The 13,488-nt window shown below is 29.6% G+C and overlaps 1 protein-coding gene across 1 annotated transcript; it reads left to right on the plus strand.

Moving 5' to 3' along the window:
• Window positions 1-1,561: 1,561 nt before the first annotated feature.
• LOC111993092 (transcription factor CSA) lies at window positions 1,562-4,106 on the plus strand. The gene is made up of 3 exons (XM_024024948.2): window positions 1,562-2,556; window positions 2,889-3,320; window positions 3,427-4,106. The coding sequence occupies exons 1-3, from the start codon at window positions 2,154-2,156 to the stop codon at window positions 3,663-3,665; spliced, it is 1,074 nt and encodes a 357-aa protein (XP_023880716.1). The 5' UTR covers window positions 1,562-2,153; the 3' UTR covers window positions 3,666-4,106.
• The last annotated feature ends 9,382 nt before the right edge of the window (window positions 4,107-13,488 follow it).

Raw genomic sequence — 13,488 nt, forward strand, 5'->3', positions numbered from 1 at the left:
ATTTGACTTAGTAACAACTTGGCTAATTAATCTAGCTACGCAATCTGTGTGTTTAAGGGGTCTAAAACCCATCACTATGGTTTATAGCGGAATCTGGTGAGCTAGAAAAGAAAAAGGTTCGGCGCAACTTCGTTGAAGCAGGAAGCTTGAAGGGCTTAGGTACCTGGGTAGATTATGTTTGGAGGGTCTATTGCTGTTTATGTATCTCAACTACATTTTCTAGTGGATTATTTACCGCTTAGAGGGCGGCGGAGAGGTTTTACGCTGAGGGCTTCGGTTTCCTCCTCAATAACACATCGTGTGTTGTCCTTGTATTTGCATCTCTCTTTCCTTTATCTTTACCATTTAATTACTGCTGTGATTGTGATTATTTATGATTTAGATTGTTTATCAATTCTGGTATAAGCTTGTTATCATCTTCCGCACATTTATTGTTTGATATAAAGCTTGAATTGGTAATTTGTTGTTTGGGGGTCCAAAACGTTTATAATGTTTTCAACGCTATTTGAACTTTCAAAAATAATTACCGTTTGAGCAATGGTTTACAATTACCTCAAAGTACAGTAGAAAATATTGATAAATGTTTTTTGAATAATACTATATATGCAACTTTTTTTTTCATATCATTATAATAGTAGAAAAAAATTGATGAGCATATATGTCAACCAATTCAATAATTAAGAAATGTTATAAAACAAGTGTATATGTGGTTTTTTTTTTTTTTTTTAGTAAAAAATAATACTTATTAGAACACACACAATAATAATAATAATAATAATATTTTAAATCGAGTTTATAATACATTATATAACCATAGCTAGTGTATACCTTTTTTGGTAACAAATATAGTAGTCGTATTCAGTGGGCAGAGTCAAACTATAATTGTAACTTTGTAAGAGACACAGAGGATAGAGGACAGGAGGTGTGGTGGTACTTCTGGTCGCTTTACTCTACTACTACAATTTTCTGTTGATTTGAAACAAAGCCATTGTATTTGTACCAAAAAAGGAAGAAATCAAAAAAGAAAATATAATATTTTAGCAAAAATTACATCTTTACTGTGTTACATATTGTTATTATTTTATGTGGTAAATGTGATTTTTGTTTGTTATTTTGATCATGTACTTTTTTTTCCCTCGATTTACAATATGTTGCAACAGAATTATAGCAAAATTGAAATACAAAAAAAAAATGTAGTATTAGATTTTTCTCATAACATTTTTATTATAATTTCACAATAAAACTTAGATAAAAAATTATTATTGGTTCTTATTGGATCATTTTTTTTTTTACCTATTATTCTATTATTAAAAGTTTACTATTTAAATTTTATTATAAGATCATTGTGAGAAATGTGAGTGTTAAGTCGGTTCAAGAAAAGAAACTGAAAAGCAAAAAAAAAAAAAAAAAAACAATAAAACATCTTCACAAACAGACAAACAAGACTGGTTTGGTCACAAAGCCCGAGAGAAAGCGAAAGTAACAGCAACAGCAACGGCAACAGCAACAGCAGAACCAAAGACCAGAACATATAGTTATTTAAATGTTAAGATGGAGTCCCAAGTCCCACCACCCACACGAGCGGTTCTCGAATTGCATGTACTGCACAGACTTTCCTACTTCCTAGTGAGAGAGATAAAATCATATTTTTACCAAGAGAGAGACTCAGAGAGAGAGAGAGAGAGATCAGTCTCAAAACAAGGAGCCTGACCTCATTTCCTATCTTCACAAAAGAGAGAGTAAACAAGGAAGAGAGTGAGAGTGGGGACTGTAGGAAAGAGAGAGAGAATCGTGTGGGTTCTTCTTTTCTTTCTTGTTATTGCTTTCTCTTTCAACATAGCAACGCAGTCTATTTTCTGTTCCCCTTTTATTTTTTAAATGTTTTTCGCAGCCCCGTCTAGAAAGCTAAACTAATCTGAGAAGGTAACAATCTTAACTTTCTGATTAGTTACTAATCTCTAAAAAGAATCGAAAACAAAGTCCCAGCTTTTTAATTTTTTTCTTATCAGCATTTCAAGCTCTCTTTTCCTCTCCTTTTTTTTGGTGGCATTGTACTTAGAGAAAGACCCATTTGGGTTTTTTGAAGTTCTGCTTTCTTTTCCTAAGTTTTTCTCTCGTTTTCTTTCCTGGGCTTATCTGGGATTTCAGTAACAATGAGTCCACAACACCTAAAGAGTGATGGCAATGGTTTCAGTGGGTATAAAAATGTGAACTTTATGCTTCCTCCTCCTCCTCCTCCTCCTCCTCTTGGGGTCATAGTGGGTCATCCTTTAGAGAAAGATTCTAAGACTTCTGAAATGGGGTTTCAGATTTTGAACCCCTCTATAGAGAAAAGGGTTGGAGATGGGTATTTGGGGGATGAGAGAAAAGGACTGTCTGTAAAATTTGGCGAGGAAGAGGAAGGCAAAAGTTCTGGTGCTGGCAAAAGTGGGCACACTAAGCTTTGTGCCAGAGGCCATTGGAGGCCAGCTGAAGATGCCAAGCTCAAAGAGCTTGTCGCCCAATATGGTCCTCAAAACTGGAATTTGATTGCCGAGAATCTTGAAGGAAGATCAGGTAATTCTATCACTCCTACTAGTAAAAGTTGACAATGACTAATTTGGTTGAAAAATGTCCACAAAGTCATATCTATGTAGATTTGATCATAACTAAGAGATAGAAAAAAAGTGACTTTTTTTTCCTGTCCTAGATTGGTATTCTGAAAGCCGATCAGATTCTAAATGAACCATAATAAAATGACTTTGAAGATACATTTGATTTTTTATTTATATCCTTTCATGGTAAAATGATAATACCCATTAAATATTTCATTTTTCTTTTCTACGATCTTGAAAAGTTTCTTCTTCTTCTCTTTTTTTTTTTTTTTTTTTTCTTCCTTTGATGTTTAGGGAAAAGTTGCAGATTAAGGTGGTTTAATCAGCTAGACCCAAGAATTAATAGGAGGGCTTTCACAGAGGAAGAGGAAGAAAGACTCTTAGGGGCACATAAGCTGTATGGTAACAAATGGGCCATGATTGCTAGGCTCTTCCCTGGCAGAACTGATAATGCAGTCAAGAATCATTGGCATGTGATCATGGCTCGGAAACACAGGGAACAGTCCAGTGTTTACAGGAGGAGAAAGCCCTCTTCTCAAGTCCTTACTGATATGACTTTACAAAACAATGCTTGCAGCGAATCAACTCACTCAAGCACCATGGATGAATCTGGTTCAACCTGCACTGATCTCTCTCTCACTCCCTCTTCAAACAAAGTGCCCCAAAGTCTTATCACCAAGTTTTGTCCAGTTCAACAATACCACCAATCTTATGGATCAAAGATGGGTATGTTATTTATTAATAACTTCCAATCACCTGCTCGTTGTGTTGGTTTTAGTTATTATTTAACTTCTATTAACAAGTTTATTCATATTATATTTTTGGGTTTCAGGTTCTTTGGTAGATGTTGACAAGTTCTATTGTACTGGGAATGGGTTCTATCAACCTGGGCTTATGGGAACAGTTATGGGTGTGGACCCATCTGGTCATTCAGATTCAAACTCAGAAGTCTCTGCAGCTGAGTCAGTTGCCACCAATAAGACCAATATCTCAGTGTCTGGGGAAAATGAAAATTTGAATGAAAAAATCAAAATGCCCTTTATTGATTTCCTTGGAGTTGGTGCTACTTAAAGTTAAAGACATGGGTTTTGGTTTAAGCCCATTTAATAGAGAGAGAGAGAAGCTGAGAATGGAGGAAAAGGGCAAAAGGGTTAGTTTGAAGAAGCATTTTAGTAGGTCTGTGAAAATGTGGGCCTGAGGCAGGTTATTTTTACAGTGTATATGTACAGTTAATTCCCGATAAGGAAAAAGATAGCATTACAGTAAAAAAAAAAAAAAAAGGAGGGGTAAAAAGAATAGGGGAGAGAGAGAGACAGAGAGAGAGAGCGTTATGAGTTTCAAAATAATTATTAAACTGTGGTTTTGATTTTGTACTTATCCAGCAACAGCAGGCTCTGTTATATTCTCTCTGTGACGCTGTAGCATTGTATTTGTGAGGCAAAGCCAAGTTGGTTGCTTCTCTTGGATTACTGACTCAATGAATGAACCTGCCCAACTTTCATGACTTTTCAATGCTCTCTGCATCTCAATGTTGGTGTTTACTATACTTTCTTTGACCATGTTTTACACGCCCTCGCTTTTAATACCACATCTTTTGCCTATGCAACAGACTCCCCTTTCGGTTTCGGCTAAAAATATTATTAAATAAAAACACCCATGGAAAATTTGAGTAATTTTATATAACATTCATAACTACCCTTACACAAGAATTTATGCTAGTCCGTGTTTTTTTTTTTTTTTTTTTTTTTTTTTTTTCAGCTTTTAACTTTTAAGTGTCAGCAAATAACTTTTATATATTTTTGCTGATGTACTGTAAATAAATATAAATGTTATATAAAATAAATAGTTTAGATAAAATGTGAATGTTAGATAAAATAAATAGTTGACTCATGTAGAATAGGAAAAAAAATTAAATAAAATAATGAGGTGACTAATATGAAACTCGTAAATAGTAGGAAAAATAAGTAATAAGTTAGCTTATAAATGCATTTTAAATGAAATTTAGTATAAAAAAAATAGTTTTTATGTATGACATTTTAAAATCTTATATTTTCAAAGTAAAAGTATACTTTAACATTTTTACCAAAAAAAAAAAAAAGTTTTGCTAAAAGTTAAATAAGTTATATCAAATGCTAAACAAACCTTTAAAATTATTTTCTTGCAAAAAAAAAAAAAAAATTTCTCAAGAGTAATTATTCATACACCTTTTTTTTTTAATAGAAAGTTTCAAATCTATGACATCCACTCTTAGCCCTCATTTAGGAGGAGGGAATGAAATATAATGGAAATGAATGAAAAGAATAATTTTTTAATATTCTTCCCATCCCTTGATCTTTTTTGAGAGTTTAAGTGAGAGTGAATGAAATGGATAGAAGGGAACACTTATTACTTTTTATTCCCTTAAAACGTTAAATTTTCATTTTTCCCAAAATTGAGAGGAATGAGAGGAAATGAAATTACATTTAATGAATTTTTTACTAAAACTCCCAAAATACCCCTATATATTCAACTCTTTATTTTAAAATAAGGCTCTAATAGTAATATTGACATAAAATCAATCCATTTTATTCCCTCTATGTTACTTCCAAACTAGATTACTTACATTCCATTCATTTTCATTCTTTTATTTTAAAACATCCATTCAAAGATTACTTAATTCCATTCCATTTTATTTTTTTCTATTCATTTCCTTTGCTTAAATATATTCCATTCTATTGCATTCATTTCCATTCTCTTATGATCATTTCATTCTATTATATTCTCTTATGAACTCTCAAACGAAGTCTTAATGATTTCTCTTTGTCATCAGATTAATACACTAATTAGTTTCTAAATCTCTTATTCGATAACAAGAGACTTTACCAGTCTAGGAGTGGTACTTTCTTTTACATGAATGGTAGGTCCAATTAATTAAATTTATTCTTCTAAAAAAATTAATTAAATTTATTGTAAAATTTACAATTTAAGTAAGAGGGGTGTTGATTCCCAAAAAAAAAAAAAAAAAAGAAAAAAGAAAAAAGAAAAAAAAAAGAAGAAGTAAGAGTATATGGTAGGTTTTGTTAATTAAATTTATTTTAAAATATTATTTTGGACTTTAAACTTTACTAAATGTTTGTTTTTTGTCTCTAAATTTTTAAGTTTTTTTTTTTTTTTTTTTTTTCAATCCCTAAACTTTGTGTAGGGTTATTATTATTATTATTATTATTTATTTTAATAATATTTTAGAGGAAAAAAATAGGGATAAATTTTTTTTTCAATAATTTAGGGATGAAAAATAATTTTTTAGTAAAGTTTAGAGACCAATATATATATATATATATATATTTGAAAATTGAATAATAGAAACTTTATTAATGTAAAGGTAAGTATACAATTGTCAAACATGCCTTAAGCTAACGTACACCTTGCTTAGGTTGCCAAGTGTATCTAACACAGCAAATACAAATATACAACACATATCCAATACAGTTACAAAAGTAAATTAAAGAGAGAGTCAGTAAATATAGCTTATAAAATGTTTTATTGAAACAAAGGAAGTTGTTTTCTCAAAAAAAAAAAAAAAAAAAAAAAAAAAAAAAAAAAAAAAACAAAGGAAGTTGAAATTGTGGTCTTGGGTTGGTTTGAGACATGTAAATTCAAAATATGGTTATTTAGCTGTGTAAAAACTTAATTTTCACCTCGATCCTTGAAAAAGAAAAGAAACAAATTTGTTCACCAATCAATATAAATCACATAATTAAGCTTCATATTTATGCCAATACAGATTCCAGGTGATGTAGGAATTAGAGGTTTGTGTTGGTAGTAATAGTAGCTCTTTTTTCTTTTTCATTTTTTTATTTTATTTTATTTTATTTTTTTTTTTTGAGCAAAGGTAGTAATAGTAGCTAATAGTGGGGTCTTAACGGATCTGTATGCATGAGACTTTTATTATATTCTTCTATAAATATAAAACGTGACAATTAACAGTTTTTTCCCTTTCAATAAAAATAAATAAATAAATAAATACAGTTTTTCATGATTGTTTAATTGCCAATCATCAATCAACATAAAATCAATTTTATAGAATATTGGTGATGTCAATTCCTTATTAAAAGTAGGACCACAATGGAATTAAATTATTATTTGACGAAAAGATCAAACTATTCCCTTTTCTATTGCGTCGGTTCAACAATGTTAAGAGCCAAATTGTGATTTGGCATCTCACAGCACTTTTTTGACACACCCTTCCAAATTCTCCACCGGTCACATAAAGACGACGGGGCCTGCAATATGACAAATATACAATACCAACCAAAACCCATGCCACATAACCATCTAAATGTTAACACAAATTTACAAAGAAAAATAAAATAGTAATTATAGAAAGATTAATTATAAAAATTCTTATAACAAACAAATTTCTTTCTTTAAAAAAAAAAAAAATGTAGTGGACATAAAACTAATAAAATGATGGATATTATAAATCCTGTAGTTTAGAAATAAAAAATTTGTAAAAATATTTAGTAGCCCCTTCAATGTAAGAAAAGTTTTGTCAAATTAAAATTGTTTTTCACTCATTTATTTTCTTTCCTAAATAATGAAATTTATTAATAACCATTGATTATTATTGTGATAAGATTCTAATAGAGCTTAAATATAGAATAAATTTTAAATTCAATTTAATATATATGGATCGAATAGTAAATTACATCCAGTTGACATGGAAATTGACACGCATGTTATGAACATATAGAACATGTAATTCAACAGTTGAATTTTCAAAATATGAATTCAATAACAAGTTATTGGATTCAAGTTACACCTAGTGTAATATATATATATATATATATGTATGTATGTATATATGATTAATAAAATTATGACGCTTCAAAATCTTATGTGGCACTTCTTTGGCCTAAATGTGAAATTTGATTATTATGGTAGCTATTAATAGTTTTTATATTTATTTTCTAAATATGAAAAACTATTCATTATGGTGGGTTATTCATAGGTAATTATATTAGTTATTAATAGGTCATTATGGTGGCTATTAATAGTCTCTTATTTTAATTATGGTAAAATTATAATGAAGAGTTTAAGCATAGAGTAGAATTAAAAGTTAATTAAAAATGTACATTAAAATGATGACATATATAATTGTAAGTAGGGGTGTGTATGATCCGGTTAAGAAATTCTCAACCAAACCCAAGCCATCACATGTGTAGAAACCAATACAACCCAATCCATGTGTGTAGAAACCAATACAACCCAACCCACATGGATTGGGTTAGGTCGGCGGATTGTGGAATGTGGATACATGTTTTATGTCTTGTACAAAAATGGAATTTCATAAATTATTTAAATATTATTTCAATAAAATTATTACAATCCATATAATATACTTTAAATTATTTTCCAAATTCTCAAGTTCATCAAAACTAATTCTCAGAATACCAAAATTAGTCAAATTTAAAAAAAAAAAAAATTTAAAATAAGGGTAATAGAAATATTATGAGCTTGACCAAAAGTTAAAAATCTTTAGTTATATATATATATATATATATTATATTATATATGTATGGATAAATTTAACAAACTATGATTTTTTTTCTTTTTTTCTTTATGTGTAATTAGGAAATTTGATAATTATGGTAGTTATTAGTAGGCATTTATTATGATTGTATTTTTTATGGGATTATATTTTTATTTATTTATGAAACTATATTTGTTCTACCATTTAAATAAAATATGATGTGATATGATTTTAATAGTTTTTTTTTTTTTTTGGTTTTTGTAATAGAGTGTTTTAATATAAAATTTAAGATTCTAAAAAAAATTGAAAAATATTTATTAGAAAAATGATGTGTAAGACTAAGAGATCTCAAAAGTTCTTTTTTGTTGTTGTTGTTGTTGTGTGGAGAAGAGAGATATCTCAAAAGTTGATGATGCATGATATTATTTGGTCAACAAAAATTTAAACTCCTGTTTTGTATGTAATATAATATAGATAATAGATTTTTCTTTTTTGGGGTAGAAATATAGATAATAAATTATAGATTATAGATTTTTTTTTTTTGAGAAATAGATTATAGATTTGTATACATAGGAAGTTATTGCGTCAAATTTTTTTTTTTTTTTTAAATAGCTCATTAAAAACAATGGTATTATAATAAATCATATCCATGAAATTATCACGGTGACATTATACGAAACTTCTTGAGAGTTTTCGAAGAATTTTTCTAGTTCGTTGAAGCATTTAGTGAGCGAATTACGTTGAATATAATCTTCAAGGAGAAATTTGTATAGATTTTAATTTATAGGAGAGAGATGGTGAAACGTGGTGAACCTGGTGGCTTTGGCAAAGGCCAGGGTTGTCCCTGCAGTGGATTTGGCTATCTTGTGTAGACAATGTAGAGGACAACTCCATCAATGCAATTTATGGTAAACTAAAGCAAGAGAGTACTCACGCCATAGCTTGACCAATAATAGCTCTTGCTATGACTATTAGGGATATAATAATAATAAGGGAAATGTTAATGAGACATTGATTAATAATTCATTTAAATAAAGTTTTTATTTGAAATGAAAAAAAGTAATTAATATGTTGACAGTTTTTTTCATTTTCTATAAAAGTAGTATCAAAATTTTTCTAAAATGGATTATTAATGAGTGCCCTAAAGGCACTTGTTAGCATGATCCTAATAATAAATAAACCAATTCTATCCCAAAATAAAAACTAAATTAATAAATAAACCAATTTTTTTAGGAATAACTATTAAAAAAAAGTTTGTTTATGTTTGTTTAGCAAACAAGTTAAGATCATACCTAAGTTTAAGCTTGACTATTAAATGAGTTAACTTCAAACATAATAATGTTTGGATAAAAAAGCTTGTAAACAAGTCATGAACAAAAATGTTTGATTTAACTATATATAATATAATATTTTTATATGTATATTTGTCTGAAAATATATTTATATTAACTAAAGCTCAGCTCGTGTTTGAAATAAATTTAAATGAACAAGTTTGAAATTTTAGTACTCCACTTGACTTGATTCATTTAGCAACTATTGTTGATGGTTTGGATGTGGCCAATGTGCAGTCTTAAGAAGGGCCAAAAGTATATCAAGAAACAAGTAAAGGCCTATATGTTGGGTTGAGAGTTGAGACCATATATAAAAGAAGACTGTCTACTCTACTTCCCCTCCCTTTCCCCTCAATCCAATTTGGCCATAAACGTTGATGGGTAAAGTAAAGTAGCTGATTATTAGAAGTGCAGGTTGTTAAAATAACACATTAACACACAAACACAGGCAGCTAAAAGCCAAGACAGCGTATGTTTGACTTGCAATTCAACAAATAATCACTAAATATTGTATTTAAGAAAAAACACAACCCAATCCAATTTAGTAGAGTCTAGACAATACTACCCCATCTTCAAATTGAGTCACTACAAATCTATCATGGATTGAGATATGATGCAATAGCTAGGGCTATTATACCATACAATACCTTCTCAATGGTTTAAATTGAAAGTTAAAAAGTTAACTTTTGATACCAACCATAAAATCAAGGAAGTTAAAAAGGTAAAAAGTTTAAAGTTTAAAAAAAGTTAAAAATTTTGAAAAAAGTGAAAATGATATGAGAGGTATTGCATGGTGTCATCACCATCAGATTAGCCATCAGAGTTCTACGTGTACCTAGACTAGACCCAATTAAACACACCATTTTGACAAGCCCAATCCAAACCCACCTGACCCAGCTCCCATTGAAGACCCCCAGACCGTCGTGTCTTCACAAATGTAGTGCACTTAAGCTTCAACAGAAAGCCTTCTTTTGAAATCAACCCCCACACTCTCATAAGCCCAAGAATCCAACTCATCATAAAAATATAGCCCAAAGCCCAAAGCCCTTTCCTAATTATAAATCAACCAAGCCCACTTTTTTTAAAAAAAAAACAAAAAATAAAGCCACCTCATCAGCCATTAATTTTATCGAAATTACAAGGCTGCCTCTTCGTTTTCCATTAATCCCAAACTACCTCTATACTTTCAAAAAAAAAAACACAAAGACCCTTCAATCTCACTAAAATTAGACATTTGCCCCTATGTAGTTCTAAAATCTTACTATTATCCCGAAATTTATGAAAATTACACAAAAGTTCCAAAACAACAATGAAATCACCAAAACGCCCCCTGGCTCCATAGATTTTATGAAAATATCTCTTGTCATCACCATAATCATCAAATTAACCTCGTGACCCCTACAATCACTAGATTAACCCCAAATCTCACAAAAATATCTAATATTTCCTCAAAATCACTAAAATAACCCATCAATCAAGCCAAATATTTTCACAATATGTTAGCCCAATTTTTTTTGTGTGTTTCCCATCTATTCTCAAACTAGAAGTAAGGGTTTTACATCGTAGTTCCTTTGCTACAAATAAAACCCGTAAGAGATATATATTATGACACAATTCACAATATGGCATACTCAAGTAGTGTTAACTCGATCAACTATTTCAAAATTATTTGGAGTATGGATCTAGGTCAATAGTATTTGTTTTCAACGAATTTCCTTTTGTATGTTTTGATTTATTTTTGTTAGATAATTGTCCTATGCATCTTAGACGAAGGATGGGTTCATCCAAGGATGGCTAGCCCCTTTTCGATTGGTCATCTTAACAGTAGAGGTTGAACTTATATGCCCAAGGTGAAAGTTGCAACTATAAATATGTCTCCCGCTTGCTCGAAAAATATGGTATGAAAAAATATGAGGGTCTATTTGGATTGAAGAGGAAGTGGAGAGAAATAGAGTAAAGTTAGCTACAAATAACCTAATTTTGGGCCAATTTTACTCTACTCTACTTTCCATCAATCCAAACGGACTATAAAGCTGTTTTTACTCATTTCTCAGCTTCCACGAAGCTTTTCAAGATATGCGGGAAGTGTCTTGATGATCTATCATTCTATCTCCAAATTGTAGGGACTTACTCTCTCTATATGCCAGATATATGGTCTTTGATATAAACAAAGTACGTCAATTCATGGACACTTCTCCTCCTGAACATTTGAATGCAAATAAATTTAAAAGCTCAAATGGGGCTGCTATGTATATTAGACCTTTTGAGGCAATTATAAATTCTAAGGGGTTCTGATTGGTCTATNAAAATAAGCTCATATAGATGGTGGGTCAGTTGGGTTAGGTGGGCTGAGAAAACTATCAACCTAAACCCAACTTGTCCATTTATAAGGCCTCTAAAACATATGCAGAAAATATTATGAGCTTGACCAAAAGTTAAAATCTTTAGTTATATATATATATATATATATTATATATATATGTATGGATAAATTTAACAAACTATGATTTTTTTTCTTTTTTTCTTTATGTGTAATTAGGAAATTTGATAATTATGGTAGTTATTAGTAGGCATTTATTATGATTGTATTTTTTATGGGATTATATTTTTTTTATTTATGAAACTATATTTGTTCTACCATTTAAATAAAATATGATGTGATATGATTTTAATAGTTTTTTTTTTTTTTTGGTTTTTGTAATAGAGTGTTTTAATATAAAATTTAAGATTCTAAAAAAAATTGAAAAATATTTATTAGAAAAATGATGTGTAAGACTAAGAGATCTCAAAAGTTCTTTTTTGTTGTTGTTGTTGTTGTGTGGAGAAGAGAGATATCTCAAAAGTTGATGATGCATGATATTATTTGGTCAACAAAAATTTAAACTCCTGTTTTGTATGTAATATAATATAGATAATAGATTTTTCTTTTTTGGGGTAGAAATATAGATAATAAATTATAGATTATAGATTTTTTTTTTTTGAGAAATAGATTATAGATTTGTATACATAGGAAGTTATTGCGTCAAATTTTTTTTTTTTTTTTAAATAGCTCATTAAAAACAATGGTATTATAATAAATCATATCCATGAAATTATCACGGTGACATTATACGAAACTTCTTGAGAGTTTTCGAAGAATTTTTCTAGTTCGTTGAAGCATTTAGTGAGCGAATTACGTTGAATATAATCTTCAAGGAGAAATTTGTATAGATTTAATTTAGCAATTATAAATTCTAAGGGGTTCTGATTGGTCTATACAAATAGATTTCAATATCATTTCTTCTGGATTTGTTCGTTAAATTAGCTAATCTTGGAAAAAGTCAATTTTTATTGATTGTTTTCTATATTTAATTTTTTTCTTCTAGCATATATATATATATATAAAAGGAATAAATAACTCAATCGAATTTTGTATCGCTTCAAAAAATGCCTAAAGACAGTGTTATTATTATTATATTTTTAAAATCAAATTGTTCTCCTATGCCTTTACAAGCCTTCTCAAATCCAAATTGGGTAGGGTGTATTGATGATCTGCGTTTTAACTAACAGGTGAGTTTTCCATCTTTCTTGGCACCAATCATATCTCATGGTCTACTAGAAATCAGTGAATGATTGCCCATTTCTTCAGTTGAATTCGAGCACAAAAGTTTTGTAGCCATTGATGCTGAAATCTCATGGATTGATCAATCCTTATTAGTGAACTTTGAGGGTCACTTCCTACTTCTCCAATGCTTTATGTTGGGGCCTCCTATCTCAATGCAAATACAACTTTTCATGCCAGAACTAAATATATTGAAATGGATATTTTTATTTTTTAATGCGTGACAAATTAGTTGTAGGGAAAGACACACATGTGCATTTTATCTTTGACAGAAGATCATATTGCAGATGTTATGACCACCGGCTTACCCCTTATTAATTTGTTTTGTCCTCCTTCATGACAATTGACAAGTTGAAGCTTTTGTCCCATATGAATTAATATATTATAAATTGTTGATTTGTTATGACAAGATCGTAGTATTTTATCATATATAACAACAATAGAAACACA

This window comes from Quercus suber, unplaced genomic scaffold, assembly GCF_002906115.3.
Source record: "Quercus suber isolate HL8 unplaced genomic scaffold, Cork oak 2.0 scaffold_1082, whole genome shotgun sequence".
Taxonomy (NCBI): Eukaryota; Viridiplantae; Streptophyta; class Magnoliopsida; order Fagales; family Fagaceae; genus Quercus; species Quercus suber.